Here is a 24,833-nt window from a genome sequence, read left to right on the forward strand (position 1 = left end):
TATTCAAATACTCAATTGACAAATCACAGTCAACCACGTATTAGAAATGACAACCACACAATCACAACATATAAATGTGTACGAAGACAGAAAGAAAAAGCAGTGTGCTCGATACACCAGAGAACTCCAGACAGTATTTAAAAAATAAAACAAGCCATATGTTGCTTTGCAATTTTATAGGAAAATTCTTTTGTTTCCACACAAGGATCAGGTGGCAGTACTAAACTTTATCTAGGAAATGCAACCACAGACTGCAATGTTAGTGGTTTTTCAGAAAATAGTAACCCTCAAATTATAATGTCTGTGGTTACAAACTACTACAATCTACTTCTGAACTCAGACATGGTTAAGGTCTGTGTGCTGTGAACTATTCCTTTTCCAGACTTTGCAAGCATATTAAAAATAAACTCATCTAATGGCAGGGATCTCTTTCCACTCAGTCCTGCTGAGTTGTGTCCTTCCTCACACATTCAAGATTACACAGAATTTTCTTTCAATGTGTCTCCACAAACACTGGCCACACTAATGTTTCTGCTAGATGGTTGAAAAACAAGAAGTAAAACTGAAAATGATGGTTTGCTACCTTCTTGAGAGAAATGTAAGCACACACTCCCACTGGAAGCTGAGCAATAAAGGCAAGAGGAAGAGGAGAAGAGCTCCTTTGAGGAGCAAGTTCTTCTCCAGCATTGTGTGATACCATGTTATCAACAGACAATTAGTTAGGTATTGGGATTTAGAGGAAAAAACCCCCAACAACTTGTACAAGTCCACAAAATACTGAACATAAAGAGCAATGTTACAACAAGCCTGTTACTGAAAAACCATTTTGTCTTCCAAAGATTAGCACTGACCCACCCAATCAAAATCCTATGGGGTTGGAAAAAGTTATTTCTGAAAATACATTAAAAAATATGCCACTTTGCTAAGTACTTCAGAAACAGAATAGAGGGAATATTTCAAATTCTGACTCCTCCACAGGACTCTGCAACCCTTGTAAAAGATGAAAAAAATAACAAGTGGACAAAGAGAGATTGATAAACATAATAGTTTGTATTCCCTTAACTGACAATGCCCTCAAAGCTCTGTATATCATAAATACAAAGAGCTTTGAGGATAAAGAAATTAAATTTCAAGGAAGTTAAATTATTATTATTAATATGTTAAAATTCTCCCTAGAAAAACAAAAATCATAGAGGAAGGGCAAGCAATGCCAATATAGGTAAAAGTTGATCTGCAGGTAACAAATACTATAAACAGAGTGATTAATGAGGAAAAAGAGACAACACCAAACCCTGAAACAGAGGCAAAAAGCAGTTTATAGCCTATTAACAGAGAAAGTGTGATGGAGTAAAGGGCTGGAAAGTTGCAACAGTAATTATAGCAATATTTACAAAGGAGAGAAAAAAAATGCATTAAAAAAATAAAGGAAAAGTGGGAGCTTTGAAGATTGAACCTTGTTTAAAGATTGCACCTTTCTCTTTAGATACGATATTTTATTTCCTACAGATATGATGCCAAATGCATGCTGTAAAAAAAAAATTATATTTGCAACTAGATCTGAAACAAAACCGTGATACAGTTCAGAGCAACAAGCAACACAATTGTTCTTGAGGGTGCAAAAAGTATTTGGGAAGTGGGAAAGGAAAAAAGAAAGACTAAGAAACCTTTGAGTGACAGTGGTGCATTTATAAAGAGACATCACAGAGATTTATCAGGGTTTTCATGGTGTACAGAAATAGCTCACAAAGGGGCCAGATGACAAGACAAGACAGATGTATAATCCCCATATATTTCCTCTTTTTCCCTTATAATGTCTACCAAAAAATTCCTTCAATATCTACTCATTTGATGCATGAGAAAAAGTGAATGCATTTTTTACAAATTACAGGGCTAAGAAAGGGCCAATTAATAGCTAATAAATCTGACTGAAAGCTAGAGTGCAAAATAACTTTTTAGAAAACCTTTTTTCCTTTTAGTCCTTACAACCTTCTCAAATTCAGGACAATTGGGAAAATATTTAGATAAACAGTAATTTTCAACAAGAATTTAACAGCTAATTTTAGCACTTGTAGAAAAGAAACAAAAACCAGATCCTTAGGAACAAAGGCAACAGCTTCATGCTTTTATTTACATATCATTTATTCCCTTACACATCACTGGGTATGGAAATCCTTGAGAATTCCAATACCAAATTCCTTCAGGTTTGCCAAACTACCAGCAAAAGCACTCCCTTAGGTATGAGGGTTCTCATCCTCAGATGAGAACCAAAAAAGTTTTGATAATGTAGCAGGTAAGGAACGACTCATTCTTTAGGATTTAGGTGATCTATACATTTTAATTTTAGGATTTAGGTGTTCTATACATTTTTATCTAAGCAATGGCATATGCTGATATTCATAAATGCATGGAAATTCATTAAACACCATTTAAATAATAAATTCTTTTTCAACTATCTAGATGTTTGCCAGTAAAATTGTATTAATGCTTTCTAAGACCATAGATTACAAATTTATTGCTCTGCAAAGAACACTACAACATGAACCTTCAGAAATGTGAACACACTCAATCATCTTAAATTTTTAAAGATTTACTCATCAAAGACCACTGAAAAGTTCCTTTTTTAAATTTTTTTTTCCATAAGCTTTTCAGTTAGCTTCTCTTGCAAAAATATTTTTTCTTTGTATATCTCAGTATATCTCAGTTGTGGCTTGGCTGAATGAGACACCACAGCCTCAGTTTTCCTGAAACACTTTCCCATTGGTAAGATAATTTTGCCTTACTGCTTTTCCTCATGTCCAAGAGGAAGCAGAGTTTATGTTAGTTCTTTTAATAAATTAAAGGTATTTTTTTTTCTTTTCTTTCCTCAATATTTTCAGCTTTCAGAACACTTGAGCACTTGAGCCTCTAATGGATCTGCTGTGTGGATTATGGCAGAGATGAACTCAGGCTCTTTTTCCCTGGAGAATTAGGGTAAACTACACTAGATTATATACAGTATTTTAAATTTAAGCCTTCAGGAAATGACAAAGGTGATTCTTTGCTTCAAATGCCTTAGCAGAATTATTTTTTTCAAGCTATGAGATGGACTTAAATTTCCAGGGCTCACCCTGCAGCTGTCAGCTTTCCTTTTACTTTTAATGAATTTATTTTAAAACAAAAATAGTGGTGCATAAACTCTCTTCAGTTTCTTTTGCTAATTCTCTTCCACACCACCACAGATTTCACCTCCTTTGTGTAGCTGAGTATTTGGCTCTGCAAAATGATAACAACTGCCATGCAGAGAGCTCTGTGCATTATAACTATGGGAGCTACTCTTCATTCCCCACGAATTATTAATTTAATACAGCAGCCTTTATTCAGAATTGTATGGACATCACCATCATATATCCCCAAAGAATTTTTGGACTTCTGTTTTTTCAATGAGTAAAAATAGATGTAAAGGAGGATAGAGGGAATTGTCCATTGTTTTTTCAGTTTAGAGTTGTACCACAAGAGCTTCACTGCAATTTTGGATTCTGGAGTAAAAACTTCGGCCTCAGACAAACTGCCTCTTATATTTTCTCCTTATCTAGAGGATACCCCCTTTTTATTTAAACAGGTGTTCTAGAGAAAATTCTAGTGAAGGAATTTCACCACTCTCAACACTGACAACTACCAGACATTAAACTCTCCTTGCAGGGAAGATGCCACAGTAAAAAACACCAGAAAAAACCAGAAAAGAAAATACTGGAGACATGCCAAGCTACATCTAGTCTGTTAAATAGATGAGTTCCTAATCTATGATGACTTTTTAATGTGTTGAAAGAGGATCAAGAGGTTCCTGTGCAAATGAACATTATCTTTAATCAAAAGACTACTAGTTCTTTTCAAGGAGAGCTCGTTCTTCCTGATTTAAAATGCAAGCCTGCTCTTCCCCAAACTGAGAATGCTCTTCTAAATTTAAAAAAAAAAAAAAACAAACAACCAAAAAACCACAAAAAACTCTTATAAAAGCATCAAGCACCTGAAAAACACAATTATAAAATCTGAAGATGCTGCTAGTCTCAACCAAAATGGAAGTCATCTGGATTTTTACTACTTCACAACCTCAAGAGCATGCTGTAAAAAACATTTTTCCATTCCCCTGATGAGGTAAAATATCTCATTTATCCCTTTAGAGTTATAAGGCTTCAAAAAATAATACCTTTAAGTACAAATACCATACCTCTAAGTAAAGACCCCAAGTCACTGGAACAGTCAAAGCTTTCATGAAAAGCTTTCATTAAAAAAAACCCAAAACAATATTCATGTTACTGTAATCCTTTAATTTCTTAAAGAAAAAGCAAAGAAGGTGGTATGTCAAGGTTGCTCCGTCAAGTTGAAATATTAACTCAGTATGTTTTAGTTCCTACTTTCACTGTAAGTTTATCTTTACTTGGCTGTTTCATATTTGGTAACAAAATATTTCATATTAAATATTATTTATTTATTAAACTGTCTCTACATCTTCCAATTTTTCTCTGGCAATGTTAAATTAGTATAATAAATTTTAAATGGAAGTAGTATTTCCTTATCTGCAGACTGGACAACAATTTGACTGAGGACAAACATTTGTTTTCAGGACAAAGTTTTGTCAAGCATGAATTTCTCACAACCAGAAGGCATCTGCATAAACCTTCCAGATTCGGATCCCCTCTGGGTCTCCTTCCTGGCCACTCTGCAGCAACAGCACCAAAAAAGTCTAAAATAATACCTGGATCATCCCTGCAAAGGAAACATTCATCTTTTCTTCTTTTAAACAAATTATTTAGGTGATGAAGGAAAATTTTACCACGTAATTCAGCACAAGTGGGATCTTCAAACCTTTATTGTTCTTCTTCTTCAAACCTTCTATTGTTAGGCTAAAACTGCCTAACCAATGTAATGTAAACAACCCATACTTTAATGTTTTTTCCCATTTGCTTTCTCTTACATAGTCATATAACTTCTAGTGCATGTATTTAAAAACCAGTGGAAAAAACCCATATCTTTTATTTTAATAAAGAAAATTAATGGATGGCAAGTTACTCTTTTAAACCAACAAATGAAAACTCCTAATCATGTTTCTCTGGTCCAGAGGGTAAAGAAGAAGCCAACAAATTCATTTCACTTTTACACGGAAATTTATTTTCCCTCACATTCATAACCTAAATGTTTTACAGATACACAGTGGTGCTACAGTTTTTAAAATATGTCCTTTATAAACTATTGCACCATGCAGATGAAAATGCCTTTTTCTCTATGGGTTTCCATCTCGAAGCTAATAATAAAATTTTCAATGTTTTTGAATTTTTCCATTAATTATTCCTAGAGTTAATTGTGGCATTTTGACTGCAAGCCATTCTGCCTCACCTATTTGCAGAAGACCAGACTGACCCTTTGTGATCTTCCCATTTCACAGGTTTACTGCATCAGTGAAGGAAAACTCCTTCCCTTTAATACTATGCTTAATTTCTTTTTGGGTTCAAATCAATAAAGCAAATTGCTTTGAAATAATTTACAGCAAAATAAAATTTTATTCTAGGGTTTTTTACATTTCATTGTCTAAAATGTTAGACTCTTGTTTGCATTTTGGCCTTTACAGAGCTGACTTAATATATTGCCTAAACAATAACTACAAGAGAGTCAAGACTGCAGTTATAGCTTTTGTAAGACAAATCTTACAGAAAACAAAACATAAATAAGAAACAACTCTGTGTGGAAGGCTCTACACAGAGAAAATTACTGCCCACACACTAAGTGCCTTGTAGGCCCAAGTGTTTCTCATTGTTAAACCAAAGCTGTATCTGACACCACATATAAGTTATCATTTGGCACATCAGCTCTGCAGGACTTTGTTGACAGAAAATTTTTGTACTTTGTGTATGCTTATAATTGCAATGGCCTAAAGGAGACATGCAAGTTCTTGGCATAGGAAGAAGGGAAAATTTCTCCAAGAAACCAATTTCTCCATGAAAGTCCTTCCTCCCCAGGGAATTTGTACTCATTAATTAGAGAATAAAGAGTGCAACTTCATATATACCACAGATATATGTGATAGAATTTGGAAATCTCAAGAAAAATCTGCATTTTTCCTTAAGTAAAAATAGATCAGGTATTTGAAAAATGAACTAGACATGAAGGTGAATTAATCATGTTATAATCAAATAAGATAAATTATTCCTGTTACAATAAAAGTTGTCAGAGCTGTTTGGTATTAAAAGAAATGGAATTAACTAATGACACTACTAAAGGAGTACATAAAGTGCAAGATATTTACAACAGAATTAATCTCAAAGGCCTCAAACACGTCAGTGCTGCTCACCATCACAAGTACATCACCAGGTACTTCCACACTAGGAACTACTTGATCTAAAAGAAGCTTGAGTGGAAGGACCTGTCCCTTGGAGAGGCCTGAATCGCTTCCTCAGGGAAACGCAGACATGGCAGCGGATTTAGGACTTTATCAAAGGACTACAGTCCTTTATCAAAGAATAGATCCATCCAAATTAAACTACTTCTAATGTCATCCTGTCTTGTGACAACTTCAAAGGCAACATCAAGTATGAGAGAGTCTGCAGCAGGCTGCAGAGTGAAGGCAAACCTGCCTCAAGTCGCTGGCCCAGCTTTGCTCACACCTCTCCCACACCCAGGACACCCCGCGCCCCCAAACCCTGGCTGAACTCCAGCACCCACCACGGGACTCTTCCACCCAAAATCCTCAGCATCCATCAAAAACCTTCTCAAACTTTATTACCACAGTCCTCCTCCTCCTCCTCGCAATCTCTTCATGCTCCACAAGTGACAGGATTGCTGTCTTTACTCCAGTAAATGAACACTTTACCACTCTCCCTTCCAGAGAGTCTCTACCACCCTGGCACCAGTTCTCCCTCTGGACAGTCTGGATGATTTGTATCTAACTAAAACCCAAGCAATTGTTCTCAGCTTGAATTCAGCTTTGAGCTCAGCTGTTTATCCTTCTGTTCTGAAGAAGAGTTTGACTGCCTGAAGGATCACTGAAAGTCTTAAAAATTGACATTTCACCATTTGATACTTGACATTTGAAAGAAGTAAAGAAGATATAGTAAAAACAAATCATTCTATTTACATTAGGAATTTAGGCAATACAGAGTATGATTATGGCATAGCATCAAAACTTTTTTTTTGTAGCTGATTAGGTATATGAGGTTATTAATTTTGTTTAACAATGGAAAGGGAAATGGTGTCTGTTTCCAAAGAGTACTTTTATTTTACTTCAAAATTCTTAAGTTTTGGGTTTTTTTTTCTTATGCAGCACATAAAGAAATACAGCAATATCAAATTACAACACACCAATGAAATATATACTCCTTAAATTTCTGAAGACTACGACTATAACATTCAAATATGCCACGAAGAAATCAGTGAATTGACAGGCTGCCCCTCAAAATCCAGCATCACAGACCACAAAATGCAACTTGTGGAACAGTAATTTACTTTCAGTTTTAATATATGTCATTTTCAATTTGTAGAAATGCTAAAAGCACTGTTGGCAATATCCCTCCCAATTTGTGTTAAGTGACAAACATTTATTGTTATAGAAGCACCTCTCCAGTGATTAGAAACATTTCTGGTTCATTAGTGGTTTACGTTTCCTGTTTTTATAACTCTCTCTTTATTTTGTACCTGTTCTGTAAGAAACAAATGTAACATCTGTAGTCTCCTACAGGTATGGAAGTCATCTGAACTGTTTACAGCATAAATGCCACTCTCTGAGCAGCTCATCCTGGGCTCCTTTTGAAGTCAGGGGACAAAACCAGGCATGATTTATATCATTTCAATATATGTACCTTTAAAGGTCATAGGAATTGTGTTCTGTATGTGCCAGCCTCTCTCCATACACACAGTCTAGGTGAAGATAAACTGCTTGCTGTGCATTGCAAATATCAACTAAGTGACAGATGCCACAGGAAAATCTACCACAAGAGAAGACAAACAAAAGTAAAACAAAAAAAAGACAGAGCAGGTGCATGGAAAGGTAAAACATACTAACCTGATTCTGCTTTCTTTGCTCTTGCATGGCTTCTGAAACAGCCTGGGCAATCTTCTCTCTATGACTATCACGTTCTGCTTCCCACAGTTTTCTTTCTTCTGCATGAATCTTCTCCATATTTCTCCTCTCCTCTTCTACTGCTTTCAGAACAGCTTCCTGCACTACTTCCTTTTCAGCCTTTGAAACAGACCAGGTACAATGAGACGAGCAACACACCCAACCTGAATGACTCATATTTATCACCTTCACAAGATATGGGATGTGAATATTTTCACTTCTGAACTATGAGGTTAAATTTATCTTACAGTGCTACCAAGCAGGTATTACCTCTGGGCAATGACTTGTGTAGTTACAGAAGGCAAAAGGAAGTTACAGGAAGGCTCTTAAATTCCACCTACTGAAAACACAGGCATTCATAACTAATTTGCTTAATAAAAAAAAAAAAAAAATCCCAAAAATCCCCATGGAAGTAAGAGATATTCCTGCTCTTATCTACAAATATCTGAAGTGCAAAAACTGTTCAAGCATTTTCTGTAGAAAATCAGCCGCTATACATTTGTTAAAACAAATGTGTCTTCCCTCCCAAAGCTCCTTAGCCATGCTACAAGTACTGTTTTATTTGCTCCCCAATCATTATATTCAAACATTATCTGAAATCACTGAGAATTTGAAGCCAACAGCTCCACACATGCATAGCTACACTAATATATTTATCAGCAAGACAACCACTGCATAATATCTACAAATAAAAAATGGCAAACTGAAGTTCAAAATAAGCAAACGTGGGTTAACAAAACTTAATCACAAATCCCTCAGATTAAAAATACTGTATTCATCAGATACCTACACTTCCAACTAAAGCTGTTTATTCCCATTCACTGGGACTTGGTTTTCTACTTAGATATTAAAAATACAATAATTAAATTAGGATGTTTTATTATAAACACATTTTCCTGTAGATATCAACCATGTAAGAAATATTTGTGGTACTACTGAATGCTATTCAGTGAGGCGCTCAGCCAGTGCTCATATACTACACAAGAAAGACATACAGAAAATTATAATATAGCCTGATGCTCTGTTCCAGGTAATACATACCACCAGCTTCCCCAGATCATTACATGCAACTGAACTTTTGTACTGGATTCTACACCAGTATTAGAAATTAATTCCAGCTTAAAAATTACAAAATTATTGTCCTAACACCAATGCACTTAATAATGAAATAGATAGGAGAAATCATATTCAAAACCTGAATAGTCACTTTTAGCCAAACATCAGCTTATATAAAATAATTCAAAACCTGTTAAACTGTCCCTGTTTGTATATGACTTTAATAATAGTTCTCTCCTCATTGAAGATTACCATATTCAATGAAAGTTAAATAAGACATGATTAAGATCATCAGTTGACCCTGCTACCTAGTTCTTCAAATCAAGATGCACTGATGTCAAAGGACCACAAAAACAAATATTTAGGTAACAGCAACAACTGAATTGCAATTCTGTGACTTCTTGTTATGAACAATTCAGAGGCTATTGTCCAAGAGAAGGCAGTTCCATCTCTGCATCAAGACATGGGATATAACAGATATGTTCATCTTCAGTAGAACCAGCTTCTTCTAAGCACAAAGAGAACAAAGAGCTTGATAAATACAGGTATGAAACAAAAGTGAGTGTCTGAGCTTGGCATTTCTAATGACACACATTGAATCCACATGGCATGTCCACTAATTAATGAGAGATACCTTTGCAGCAGCTGCCAAAGCCTCCTTGCTTCTCTGTCTTTCTTCATCCAAACACTTATCCAGCAGTTCCTGCAAATGTTATGAAAAATTAAACTGCAATAGACAATAAAGAGTGCCTAAAAACAATTTCAAACAGTCAAAGTGCTTAAGAAAGCTTCCTCTTCCTGTCAGTAACTGAGACAGGATCATTCCCAATAAACTCCATGATGCTGGTCTCTTATTTTTTTGGTAAACAAAAGCAGTACCTTGTGCTTTTGCGACTGCTGCATCATAGCTTCTTCTATCTTTTCTGACAACACCTCCTTTTCTGCTTCCAAAATGTCAAGAAGTCGCTGATGCTATTGGGAGAAAACATTAATATTTTGCTAACCATGTGAGTAAAACAGACAAAAAGAATTCATCCAAGACACTTAGACTTGTCAGTTACTCATAAAATTACTTCAAATGTAGATTCAGTTAAATTACATTCACAGCACTCCTTTAAGTGATTTCATGTCATGGAAAAATTTCAATAATAAGAAATATTTAGTTTCCTGAATAATTAATATTTCCATTCAGTTTAAAAAATATTGTGAAAGAAGTTGAAAAATGAATCTCTATGTAAAGCAACAATTACACAATTGATACAGATGGTCTTAGCAACACCACACTTTATTTCATTTAAACAGTTGCAGAATTTAAATTAGTCTAGCACTACCTCAGTTGCATGTACAGGGAGTAGAAGGTAAATATATTTCTCTCAACCATTTGTGATATTGTGACCCTAGAGAGCCAGGAAACTTGAACAAATGAGAATTCTGCTTTTTTGTAAATTTCTCATCATCCTAAACATTTTTTCAGGGAGAAAATGAACTCTGAAGTGACCACGTATTCTATATGCAGATATAAAACTGCTCATAATCACATCAATTTTTTTTCTCTGTATCAAGTAAAGAATTTGCAGGATGTGGGTTTTTTCTCTAAGAGATAAGCTGTTTCCCAAACCCAAAAATTATTGCTGGAAATTATTGATGCTACGTATTTGTCATGATAGAACTGCTAGCAAGTCATTACATTTTTTTACAAGTTATTTAAGAAATTATCTACTATAACCTGAAAGTACAGTATCAATGCAATAACATTTTACAAGCTCACCAAGAGGAAAGTTACAGTAGAGTTCTGTATTAGTATAAGTGTATATAACAAACATAAATATTTTACACATACAATTAAGCAGGCAAATCCCCCTTTCACCAGCATATCTAAGAAACAGTATTTTCTTTTTCACAAATTTTATTATGTTTTAATTTCAAGTGTCTCTAATGGCAGCTAGAAATACTCTACCAAACTACAATACTATATTCTGAAAAATATTTTTTCATTTGAAGAATAGAAAACTTTTAGATTGCTTCATAAAGTAAAACGCCTATCTGCCCTTCCAGGATAAACATGTAAAGAGGCATTTCCTTCTGAATTTACTTAAAATAGGTCTGAATGTGGCAGACATATTCTAATGGAAAACACCTGTGGAAGGAGTAGCAAAATTCACATCGTGTTTATACTTAATGATCTGTAACTCTCTTTTCTTGTGTTTTCAGACATTAGCTTTTAACTATCATGGCACTTACAGAAATTACATTTTCCCAGTAATGCAAAGATGAAACAATAAATGGATTTTATTTCTTAAATTCTCTCCATGACTCTTCACTTGACTAACTGCACAGGTTACAAATACGTTATTTCACAATGACACAATATAAAACAAAAACATGCAAATATTTTCGCAGACATGTGCCACAAATCCAAGCTCACTAATCATGCCAAGCAAAATACTGAATCTTTATTTTGCTTGCTGGGAATTGGCACAGGAGATTCTAAGGAGAGTTCCTTAGAGAAAATCACCTCTATCTTGAAAACACCTGCAAGAAAATAGAAGTCAGTTTGTTCAGTGAGATGAGACTTTCTAGTTTACACCTGGCAGGCAGTGAATTCCAGCTTGACTCTGACCATCTGATTTCCAGGTTTTATATGAAGACTGTCCATCAGATTTCTGGGTTACCTGTATCCACATTTCAGGTTGCCACAACAGGCCAGATACCAGACGTATTTCACACCATTCTCAATGGGACCAAAATTTTCAGCTTTTAAACTCCAGAAGAGTTTTAAAATTTTATTTTCCATGTACGTATAAAAACACATTCAATGTCTTTTTATACATACATGGAAAATAAAGTCCAGGAATGCAGATATTTGCATTAATGCAACCTAGAACATGTACACATGGCCAGTGGAGGAAATCAATGTCAGTCCCCCCGATGATGAAACAGTTTGATGACCACAGTGCTCCACATTATCTAAACCTCCATCAGAGTTAACTTCTCATTAACCTGTCAGGAACCTGAAATCCTGAAAAATACAGATATCACAACCAAAACTCTAACTACGAAAAAGTTGCCCAGTAAGTAAACAATTCCAAAAACCTGAAGGCTGCTGTGACTGAAGTGTGATTACTTTGATTAAGCTAGGCTCTCCTATTTCCTTGGTAGACTAGAAGATCTACATGGTATTGCATTTGGAGTTTTACGGAATTCACAGAAATTCAGCACAAAAACATGTTAGTTCATATTTTTCAAGATACCAGAGGCAAGTATTTGTAAGGGCATTTAGAATGCCTTCTAAATGTCCTTACAAATAACCCTAAATACAAACCCTATTAGCTTTCAAAATAAAAGCTAGTAACTTCTGTCATAATTCAATACAACTTATTTTACACTAAATAGTATCACTACTTCTCATGGAAGTACAGAATTTATAATTTCAATACTGTAAGTCTCTTGTGAATAGCTTGGTACGTCCTTTCCTTGTAATGTAAATGCTTATTCATGTGGAATACTCCCCCCATAGATGATTACCTTCATATCTGAACTTCCAAAAGATCATTTATCATCACAAATGTAGCAACAGCTGTCCATACAACCCAGTAAAGCAAATTCTCTTGTATTAGTTCCAGAGAAATACCTTGGAGAACTGTTTATTTGGCTTCAGAATCTATATTTGGTGACTCTTGTTTTTCAGAGAGAAAAATACCTTAAGCTATTGCATTACATAAATTATATGAAAAAAAAAAGTAAATGGAAATGGAAAAAACAGAATAAAATATTGTGTGAACTGCTTCTCCCTCAAACAGTTCTTAAATCCAGAAAACCCATATGAGATAATTAGTATGGATACAACATGAAAGCTTCCATTCTGCATGTAATTAATATGCAATTTAATTACTAATCAAGAATGTCGTGGTTTTCTCCACAGTACTATGCCCCACAGCAGTGTTAGCCCTCTTATAGAGGCACATAATGTCCCAGAAAGCTGTGCTCATTAAAATAATAGAGTGATCTTGGTGGTATTAGCAATCCATTTTCTAGAACAGAATGTACCCGAATGCATCTGAATTCCTTATTTCAGAAGCACAGATCTTTCAAAGGCATATTCAGGGATCTTGGTTGTGCATATTACTTGAGCAGGAAATCTTGGAAGTTATGGCTAGGAAAGGTTTCTGTCAACAAAGAAGTTTTAGCTCTTTGTGTATAATGACAGCATTCAGACAGACTTTGGCCAAAAAATAAAAAAATAAAAAAAGCAGTAATTCAAAGAAAGTTATTAACAATTGTATCAACAGAATTCCAAGCTGTTAGTTTTAATGGATCTGCAGCACAAGCTATTCTAAGCCTTTCGGAGCTATTATTTAGTTTGGGCAGCTAGGTTTGTATTTCAGACTTTAAAATAATCCATACAACCTTTTAAGTAGAACTTACTACAGAGAAGCATTTGGTACACTGAATTTCTAGACATGCAGGATGACTTCAGAGTCTGATACTAAATGCTCACAGTGAACTTTACATACAATCAGTGCTTCCTCAGTTGGTCTTTCAGACAAACTTTATCAAAGAGAGTTGAAGGTTAAAAATAAACAGAAGGTGAGAGTTTCACTTCAGCACTTCCACGTTTGAGAGCTTTCAAAGGTCCTTGTGTTTTTAGCCAACAGGAGATTACAAGAAGTTTTAGGTTCATTTACTTGGCTTGTAGATTTTTGTTCTGCTACAGTAAAGGCCTCTGAACAATAGCCCACTGCAGAATTAAAGATCTTATCTCTTGAGTTAAATGGTACAGCTAAGCAGCTTCATCTCACAAACCCTCCCTTTCTCAACAGCAATTAAAGCCAGACAAAGGGTGGGAGTTGAATGAATCTCATTCAGCATTTGCAGTTTCCACAGGTAAGAATTATTAACATAATAGTTCCTCTCCCCCTCAGACAGTATTAAAGGAATAATGGAAGACCTCTGAGACTTCAGGAACCACTCTGAGTTACATACACCCTGAACTCTAATTCCCAAGCAATGGAGAGGCCACTTTCTCCTGGTAATTGCACCTGTCAAGGGCACACTGCCCATGCTTCAAACAGGAAACCTAATAAAAGCTTTCAAGGCAGAGTGATCTGTCTCCTGTAAGTAGGATAATGAGTTCATCAGACCTGGTAGTCCTGTGAAAAGTAACCAAGTGTCTTCCAGGTTTCCTGTGAAAGTTAGGACGTTGAATTACATAGGAAGCCTTGAATTTGGAAAAAAGCAATTAACCCCTGCAAAGGTCCCTGAAGTTTTTAAACAGAAGTTGAGGTGATGGTTTCCTTTATTAAACAACCTAAGAAGCAGAAAAAAGGTAAAAAACCAATCTAAATATGTTGGAACCTTGAATCCAATTATCCAACTGTTAATAAACAAATATCCCTTACTGAGTTTCTGGAATGAAGAGCAAAGACGGAAAGTGATAAAAAGTGATGGCTACAGAACTGGAAACACGGTGCATGAATCAGCGAGGGACAAAAATATATGTCAGTGAAAGCTGCACTTGGGAGCACCAGTTTTCACCCTAAGTTTCCTAGGCTGCACATTCACACTCTGTGTGTGTTATCTACGAGGCACAGCAGAGAGTTGAACACTATGTAGAGATGCCCAGAGAGAGATCTAAAAAACCTTTAGCTTAGGTACAACAAATACTACAGCTCTTCAATACATCACTTTACCTGGTTTCCATAGCCCAGAACTCTCACTTCTTTCCAACAAAGCTATAATTCACCTTCTTTTATTCCTTAGACAGGGAGTATAGGGTTAAGAGTGCAAAATTCTGAATTGTAAAAATTCTGAAGAGCAAATTGTCTCATGACATGATGGCCCAGTAAAACATAAGAAAGAGATTTAAAAAAAAAAAAAAAATTGAAGAAAACCCCCAAACTATTCTAAGACGTGGTGGTATTCCACAGTAGAGAGAAATACTAGTATTTCTACCCTACCCTCTGGAAAGTAGCATGATAGGGTCAAGAAGAGTCTTGTGAAAATCAGCTTAAAACAAAAGGCATTCAAAAATAGGTTATAATGTTTTCCTCCCTGCAAGAAGTTCTCTAGGCAATGGTTCCAAACGAAAATCGTTTGATGTAGATTCAAATATAAATACAGAGGTCCTGTGGTTTTTCTTGATTCCTGTAAAAAAGAAATCAAAAAAATCTTTCTTTTTTTTTTCCTGGAATGTGAGTCAGAGAAGACATTGTAAACAGATTTAATCACAATAGTAACTAGTCAGTCTTTTTTGTTATTTTTATATATTAAATTTTTTTCTGAAGAATCATGAAATTTTTCTTTCAGGTAAGCATAATTCGAAGGATTACATAGAAGATATTACACTAGCTTATGGGGTGAATGAAATAATGCATGAGATGAGTTCCTTCACAGCTAAAATGATGCATTAAAGCTATCAATAACTAATCCTAATTTAGTGCAGTTATAATTCCTTGCATATTCCTATTGATCGTAAACTCCAAATTTGAAGTAAAAAAAATTGGGTGTCTTGCATGAACTGGAATTTTTTTTTAGTAGTTTCTTTCTGAGTCCTGTACTGTTTCATTTAAAATTAAATGTGTCCAGGATTTCATCCATAAATAATTTTTTTTTTTTTTTGCTATCATCCAATTTATGTTTCTGCAGATTGGTTCCTTCTCAATATTGAGTAAATCATCATGCAAGGATCACCAAATTTGGCAGGATTAATTAATTTTGTCAGCTGCTATTCATAGCTTATGTAAAAGTAGTCAGTTAGATAATAATCCAAAAATAAAACAGCAAAGAACATCACAGAACAACCAAAGTCAATATAACTATCCTAAAAATACAGGAAAAAGAGACCTTACATTAATTGGTGTATCACTACAACAAGTTTATTGGTGTTTCCCTCTTCCACAGATCTTTCATCTGAGGAAACAATTGTCATACATTAAAGAAATGATATTTGGAAACTTATTTTAATGCCACCATTACCAAAACCACCATATTGAGACATTCATATGTCTAATTCACCCTCAGTGAAAGACCAGTTTTCCTTTTAACAAGTATCTACTGAATTTTTTAATCTAATGAAACTGCATTTTAGTTAATTGCTTAATAGAGAAACACTAAATAATGTCATCTGCAATACTGGGGCTTTTTTGTACTTTCATAATATATGGACACAGAACCATCCTCCTCCCTCAAGACTTGGGGAAAATTATCTTCAGGAATATTTAGTAAATGTTTCAGCACTTCATTCACCAGCATGGAAAATAAAACACTGGATGAGGCTTCTTAAGAATTCAGCACTTCAAATCTGTTCACCTATTTTAAAAGAAACCTTAACTCACTAAGTTCTACTTTTATTTCTGCTTCTCATGAAGGGATCTAACAGTAGGAAGAAATAACACAGGTCATGGGAAACATTATTATCTATGTGAGAGGAAGGTGATGTAACAAAAATACATCATGATTTTGTAATGTTATCAAAATATTCCCATTTCTACACCCTATTCAAAATATTATCCTGAGGAAAAAGGCAACCTTATTAAAATACTAGTAACATTTTTCTGCTCCTTTAAACAAGGCTGTCTACATTTAACAGCATTTTCTTTTATACTGCACCTTTTCTTCAGCACTGCTAAGCTCTGCCGAAGTCAAATGACAAGGACTGGTAATTGTAACTGGTTTCTTACACTGTCCTCACTATCTGTGGCATCTCGAGTGTTTGGCAGTGCAAGGTGGAAAACCTGTCCTGAGAATTCCAACATCTGGTACATATTTCCACTTCCTCAAATTATAACTTATTACTGCATGGTTGAACTGTATCTTTCTGCCAGTTTGAGGGCCAAGTGTCTAACGAAGCAGCAGCAGAGCTTTTCCATGAGGCAGCTCAGGGAACAGCAAAACATTATTACGTGAGAAAAGCTAAAACAATGTAAATATAAAGAAAAAGTGAAATAGTGGTAATAAAATAACTAAGGATAGGCTTGTACTCAGGGTTCCACTCAGCAGCATACAGTGGGTGAACAAACTGTATCATTTGAGCCACATCAGAGGGTGAAATTAGGTTTAAAACATTTTGCTGCATAAGTACTTCATTGTTTTTAAAAATAACGTAGGAAGATATATAAAGACATCCAATAATGAAAATACTTTTCTTGGAAAGCATACATAGTAATAGAGATCATTAAAAACACAACACACTTCAAGCTCCTGGGGATACAGAGATAAGCAACTTCATAAAAATTGACACTAATAAAAAAGTATCAATTACTTCTTCTATTTTGTGATCTAATTCATTTCCCATGTGAGTTCTCCACAAATTGCTCCATTTATCAGGAAGAAATAAAGGAAATGAACTCCTAAAATATGACCAATGTAAACAGCAAAATATTCAATAATAGAAGACAGCAAAACAGAACAAACCCAATTTTTTTTTTCAACTACAGCTGACAGAAAAATCATTGAGGAGAAAAATCTTTCTGTGTTGCTTAGCTGTTCAGAGTATCGACAAGAGTTGAGGGCATAAATTCCTAACAAGCAGTGAATATTTGAAGACACGTTATGTAAGCAAAAGAGAGAAAGAAAAAAAAAATCACTCTAAAGAGCTACTTTCAAGTGCCACTTGACAAAATCAAGGAAGCAAATGTAATTTCCCAATAAGATTTTTGGTGGAAACGCTAAAAGTATCCTGGCTGAATTAACAGTGCAAAGGGACTGCAAAAGCAACCTCCAACTAGCATGTGAGAGTGGGTATATTGAAACTGGGTCAGTAAACTCTGGTAAGGGTTTATATTTTAAGAAAAGTTACCAAACAGTTCTGCCTGTTACCAGGTTTTTTCATGGAACGACAGAATCGCGGAATGGGTCAAGCTGGAAGGATCACCGTGGGTCATCTGGTCCCACTTCCCTGCTCAAGCAGGATAAATCCTGAAAAAATTCAGAATTTGGAAAAAACAAGCAAGCAAGCAAACAAAAAGCCATCCCAGTAGAGGAAAAGCTGATTCTTGCTCTTTTCATTTTGATTCTCTCTATATACATGGAAATCAAGGAGGTATCAGGAATTCATTTCTCAAATTTACCACAGGATTTTAATCAACCCTTGTTTTTTGCTCCTTTAAGTTCTGAGAAAGTGTAACTTCTTGGCAAAAGAGCAGCAGACCTGAAAACACACAACTAGATGAATTATGTGAAGGTGACTTACATGAAAATGAAACAGGAAGGACTGATTGGAAGTACTTGGTTTTGAAGGGAATGAATAAACAAATATTTCTACAACAGCAAACAAGATTTCTGGGAATTGAGAGGAAATGCTCAAAGAAGGGGACATGGTAAGTACTCTAAATAATTTCCAAACCTATCATAGTTGGAATTATTGAACTAGAAAGGTTATGCCCACCGCAGTGTTAGTATTTTCAGTCTGCAAGTCTTTAGCATTACGACTCTCACTGCAAAAATTTGGCCAATGTCTCCTAAAAATGCAAATATTCACAAGACTCTCAGAATCTAGTTTGCATATGGCCCCTTCAAGATCAGGCATTAAAAAAATTTTACAATCACTACCATCAGATGGGAAAAACACTGAGCCTCTTTCAAGAGAAGAAAAACACAATCAAAGTTCATAAAATAAGCATTATTAGAGAAACATGAGGCACATTTTGAGTAGTTATAAATGCAATTATTTGGAATCAAAGAGAAGTATATCTCCTGTGAAACTAAGTTTCCAATGGAAGCAAACATTTTCCCTGGCATACTAACAATTGCTGTAGAAGAATAGTACTTCCTACATCCTGCATTCTAGGAGTTGTTGGGAGACATACTGGTACTTTTCACAAAAGGTTATGCAAAGCACATCAAAATGAATCATCTAAATACTAGAGAAGATAAGATACCTATCACATTCCAGCAGCTCATGACTATTGTCACACCAGCTTCCTGCTTGTCCACAGGCTGTTCTTGAAAGCATCATAAACTTTAAAAGATGAGCTCCAGCCAGTGGAATTTTTATTCTGACTGGCCTTTCAGCAGTTGTTTTCATATTAAAGATAAACCAACCACTCTGAGTGAGTCTCAAAGAGACAAAAGATTAATTCAAGAGATTTTAAACTACTATTTATCATATAAATTACAGCCAACATCATGATAAAGCATTGGAAAAAGCATTAAAGACATGGGGGTAACTCTAGTTGTCTTAAATGCTGCTGCATCTACAAATGTGAGGCATGCTTCAGACACATAAAATCATCATGAAAAATAACTGCTGTAGGTTTTTAAGATTTTATTCTGATACACAGATCATTGACTGTTTTAAGAAGAATAAAAAAAAAGTACTTTGCTATAGACACATTTTGACACCAACTGCTTTGATTTAATTGTATCACAAATTTCTGAGTATTAAAAAAAATCTATTCAAAAATTTTTTGATTATGTTTTTCACCATGTATTTTCACAAAGCACATGAGTAAAACCACAAGATCACAGCTGATGTTCATTTTCAGAAGGCATCAAAGGTTTGTGTCTCAGAAAAAGATGAGGATGAAATTTGTGATTTTCCAACTTGTAAAGAACTGATGTTTTCTACTGGCATTTTCTGATATTGTTAAAACTCTGGAAAAGTAAAACTGACAAGCACAGCTTTCCTAAATATTCAGTATATGACATGACTGATTTCTGGCACAGAGAAAAAGAGCACTCTTTGTCCTGTTCATTGATGGAGGACACCACGACACTGGTGTCCCTAAATGTGCCACAAGAATGTGCCTTTTTGCTTTGTGAAATGTTGACATAATGGAATCACAGAATGGCCTGGGTTGGAAGTGACCTCGGAGGTCATCAGGTTCCATGCCATGGTCAGGGACACCTTCTACTATCCCAGGCTGCTCAGATCCCCATCCAGCCTGGCCTTGGACACTGCCAGGGATGGGGCAGCCACAGCTTCTCTGGGCACCCTGTGCCAGGGACGCAGCACCCTCACAGGGAAGAATTTCTTCCTGATATCCAATCTAAACCTGCTCTCTGTTAGTGTGAAGCTATTTCTGTCACTCCAGGGCCTTGTCAAGAGTCTCTCTCCATCTTTCCTGTGGGCTCCCTTCAGGTGTTGGAAGGCACCAATGAGGTCACCCCAAAGCCTTCTCTTCTCCAGGCTGAACAATCCCAATTCCCTCAGCCTTTCCTGCCAGCAGAGCTGCTCCATCCCTCTGATCCCCTTGATGTCCCTGCTCTGTCCTGGCTCCAGCAGCTCCCTGTCCTTCCTGTGCTGGGATCCCAGAGCTGGAGGTAGCCCTGAAGGTTGGGCTCAGGAGAGCAGAGAGGCAAAGGAGCAGAATCCCCCTTCCCCTGCTCCTGAGGAAAAAGGCAACCTTATTAAAATACTAGTAACATTTTTCTGCTCCTTTAAACAAGACTGTCTACATTTAACAGCATTTTCTTCCCCTGATCCCTACACCACTTTGGATATGGGAGTGTATCTCCTTGGGAAAACCAGCAGTCCTAGAGGCCGTCACCTGGGCCGGAACCATTCCAGTGATCATCATCCAGGATGCTGCCTACAGAGAGCTGGTTTGCTGACAAGCCTGACACACAATGATCAAATAGCAACTGCAGGTATTTTTCCAGCTGGAAACTGGGATAAGACCATGCAATGAGGTCTTTCACTTCTTTCCCCATCCTGGAAAACACAACCTTGCACATTGAACATTGTCAGCAGGATAGCACCTCTCAGGACAGGATCTTAACTTGCACCTCCACCTGATATAATTAAGCTTCAAAATCACAAACTTCAATAAACTCTAACAAAAGGTTAAAGACAAACAGAAAAAAACAGCTTTTCCTCTATCTCAAAGACATTTTTGTGATGGAGGGACATGGGAATTTAGGGGGAAAACGAGAGTAAACAGAAGGCCTGACAAAGGAGTTATCATGAGATAATCTTGTTGGTGTGGAACTAGAAATAAAACAGCAGAACATTTAAAAGGAATGGCAAATGAGCACCAAAAAACTATGTGGTTTGACAGTTTTACACAGGTTTAAAAGTTTGAAGCCAAAATACTGCTTGTAAGGCACAAATATTTGAAGGGAACAAAAAAGGAAGCGATTTTTGTGTTGAGTGTATACTTGCACTTTGAGATTACTGCTGCACCAAAAAAATTCTTTACAGTGATACAAACACTCACAGATCTCCATGTAAAGGTGGCTATGCATGTACAGCCCATAACATAAAACAGCAATGAAATCTGTGTATAAATATCAGCAGTAATTTCATCAAACACAACTGTTAGCATATAACAAAATCATTTGAAGAAAAAGAAGTGTGAAAATAAACACACAAAAATACATTTAAAAATAGGTGTGTTCAAAAAAGAATAAAAAACATACCACCCATTTCTCAGATCTTTCAATAAAGTTTTATGAGTGAATAAAATCTTCCAATATAAATAGTATATAATTAAACCTGATAGCTCAACCACAAGCACCCACACTTGTCTATTAGATTAGGCTTCAAAATCCCAGTGTTACATTACAATCAGAGGTGAAAAACTTCAATTGTATTGAATGAGAAATGACTTGGAAGTTAGTGAACAAAATTTACACTTTTTCTGGGATCCAAAGGGGTATTAAATGCAGACATGATGTGAACTGGGCACTGTGTTTTGTCGTAACCACTCCCTGTCCTGTGACCAAGAACATTTTTTTACATTGTTGGGTTCTCCCCAGGTAAAACTGAACCTCTTCAACATGTTTCCACACTTCTGTCCCATTTTTGGGGTTTTGATGCAAATCTGACTGATCACAGGCACAAGTTATTGCTCAGTCTGTAAGAACTATCCCAAAAAATCTTCCTGTGAAATTTCTGTATTTCATGAGGTTCATTTCTTTTTAACATTCAGAAAGTGATATGAAGTTAGCAAACAATGTGTTCATTTCAAAAACACAAAACATTTTTTTAAAAATTCATTTTTACTTGCTCTTTGACAGAACTTTATAGCAAACATTAAATAACTGCAATTCTGTGCAATAATCTCACTCATGAAACAATCAGTTTCTCCACATTATGACATCTTTCCTTCATACTGTTTACACAGATGCTTATGTATTTAATACACATTTGCACTAGGTGTTCATTGATATGGTTAGAACAGTCAAATGGTCATAAAACACTTCTGGAAATAGTGGAGTCCTTCAAGGGGACTTTTGATGTATTTAGAACTAAGATACTCCAAGAAAATTTTAAAAAATTATTCTCTGTATTTTTTGCAGAATCCTTGCTAACAGTACTTAAAAGGTAACTTAGTTGCAATATAAGTGACAAAAGGGGGCTCTTAACAAATTAACTTCTTTTTAATGGTTTTAAATTTCCATGCTCATGGTCATTATTATTAGATTCAAGAGCTGCACTTCAGTCAAACCAAGATCTTACTGATAAAAAACCAGGCTGACACTGTTCAGAGACTCATCTCTAACTGCTCTGATCTCAAATACTTGCTGTGCAGTGTGCTTTTACTCAAGGCATGCTAAATGAGCCAATTTAGGCCATTAATGCACATATATATTCCTGGATATAACTCCTCATAGCTTTTTATTTTTAGGTAAGACTTGTATGAAATAAAAATAGGTGTGGACAACACATGTTTTCGTCTATTATCTAAGAACAATCTCAAAATTTGGACCAAAAATTCATGCAAATCCCACACAATTAAATCCTGCAGTTAACTACATAAAAGAAAAACAATTGAATGGTTTCTCCAAGACCACAGAAAATGGCAGCTGTTAAGAAGTAAGTATTAAGTTGCTCTGAGACATTTTCTCAGTGCTACACTCTCCTTGAATCTCTTCCAAGCAGGCTCCAGTGTCATAGAACGTTTTTGATCCCAACAGATGAAGAGTCCTTATTTATTTAGCATTTTTAAATACTTGTGTTTAGTGGCATGCTGAGGAAACAAGGTGAGAGATGGATCATTTTCTTTGGGGATCATACGTGTTAATATTTTTTTCAAACAGGAAAGAGTTGATACTAAGAGAAAATCATGGAAATTCTTGCATGTGCACATCCATACCTGAGCATCAAGGAGCTCCTGACATTTGTGAGAATGCTTTTCAATGGTTAATATATACTGCTTTTCAATAGCTGCTTCTTGCTGCTGAACTGTAGATTGTAGCAGTGCCTGCAAAAAAAAAAAGGCACAAAATACTCAACAAAGATATAACTGGGATGTTTATTGGTAACTGCAGATCCAATAAGACTCATCTACAACCAGAAGGTGGAATGCTGTTATAAATTTGAAATGTACAATGATTAAAGTACCTTTCTATGTAACACTACCTTGTTTTCAGTCATGACTAACATTTTTTGTATCTCAGATTTCTCATACAGTCTGCCTAAAAGACAGCAGCACACAGAAGATAGAGAGGGAGAGTATTTCTGTTAAATACACTCAGTTTAGTGGGACCACACAAGAAGAGGAGCATATGAAAGCTGCTGAAGAGAAGAAAAAAAAAAAAAAAAAAAGAAGAAAAAGCCAGACATATTTCCCTGGCTGACAAAACTCCACATCCTCTCGGCACTGTGTAAGATCCCATGGGCCAAGCATGATCTTCACAACCACAAGTCAAGTAAAAGCAGATGGAAATTCTGAGTAACATAAAACATAAAAGAATGCCCCCCCAGGATGTTCACACTTGAATGTGAAGCAGTGGAAGTCGAAGTGTGGAAAGTCAAAGCACCAAGGCAGTAACAAACAGCTGATGGGAGCAGGAGCTGAGTGTGTGAGCACGTGTTTGTGCACACGCCTGAACTCACACCCGCCTGGCTGAGCCCTGCAAAACCTCCAGCATCTCAATGCAGAAATAGAAATAAAAAACTTGAAGATACATGAAGAAACCAAATTATCATTTGGAGAATAACACTCAGACTTCCCTAAACAATGATGGTAGCTAAACATTTATCTGGCTCATGTGACTTAAGCCTTTTTCCCTGATAGTATAAAGTCATTTTTCCAAATATCCATTGGGCTATTTATACACAGTGTACCAAAGTATTGTAAACTAGTAATCAATATACTGAAGTAGTCAAAATGACTGGGTAAGTTAAAACAGACATGACTTTTACAGAAAACAGACCTTTGGCCCAAATGCAGACAAAGAAAAAAATCCCCATCGTTCAAACAGTCTTTATTTTAGAGATACATTTACTTCATGGAACATAACACACACATCAAATAAAATTTTGAATACTTTTAAAAAAACACAAGAATGTATAAAAAAGATAAAATCTTCTGACAATTTTTCAATTACCTTTCTAAATTTTCCACTAACTATCCTCCTATGCCAAAATCACTGCTCTTCAGTAATGTTGTACTATGGTAGCAGTTCTTGGCACAAGCTCAGTGATTAAAAAGGTTAAAATTTGTGCTTAATCAAAGTGTAAGAATACATTTACTGGTAGGTGCAAGGTATATAGCAAACTGTAAGTTTACTTTCAAAAAAGCCAATTTATCGCTAACTAAATTAAATTCTTTCATTCATAGAAATTTGAGCACTCAAAAAAACTGAACTCTCAAAGAAGTGCAACTTCTGTACATAAATCTTTATACTCTGCCTAAATTAGAACATAGAACATATCACTGGCAAAAATTCAGCCGGGACCTTGGGGTTTGGGTTCTTTCTTTGGCCTAAATTATTGTAGCAAGGAATGTTTCATGTAACCAGT

General features: G+C 35.6%; 1 protein-coding gene across 6 annotated transcripts in view; it reads right to left on the reverse strand.

The window, feature by feature from the left end:
* CCDC91 (coiled-coil domain containing 91) overlaps positions 1-24,833 on the reverse strand; it is a 115,288-nt gene that overhangs the window by 29,234 nt on the left and 61,221 nt on the right. For all 6 annotated transcript variants that reach the window (XR_005956725.1, XR_005956724.1, XM_041485965.1 and 3 more), the window contains 4 exons: positions 23,182-23,289; positions 10,022-10,114; positions 9,777-9,845; positions 8,030-8,206 (listed from right to left, as the gene is read on the reverse strand). Coding sequence is in view for 4 of the 6 variants with exons in the window: in XM_041485965.1 (XP_041341899.1) it covers positions 8,030-8,206; positions 9,777-9,845; positions 10,022-10,114; positions 23,182-23,289 (447 nt within the window). In the remaining 2 variants the exon portion in view is untranslated. The remainder of the gene's footprint in view (positions 1-8,029; positions 8,207-9,776; positions 9,846-10,021; positions 10,115-23,181; positions 23,290-24,833) is intronic.

The sequence above is a fragment of the Pyrgilauda ruficollis genome, unplaced genomic scaffold (genome assembly GCF_017590135.1).
Source record: "Pyrgilauda ruficollis isolate IOZ18807 unplaced genomic scaffold, ASM1759013v1 scaffold73, whole genome shotgun sequence".
Classification (NCBI taxonomy): Eukaryota; Metazoa; Chordata; class Aves; order Passeriformes; family Passeridae; genus Pyrgilauda; species Pyrgilauda ruficollis.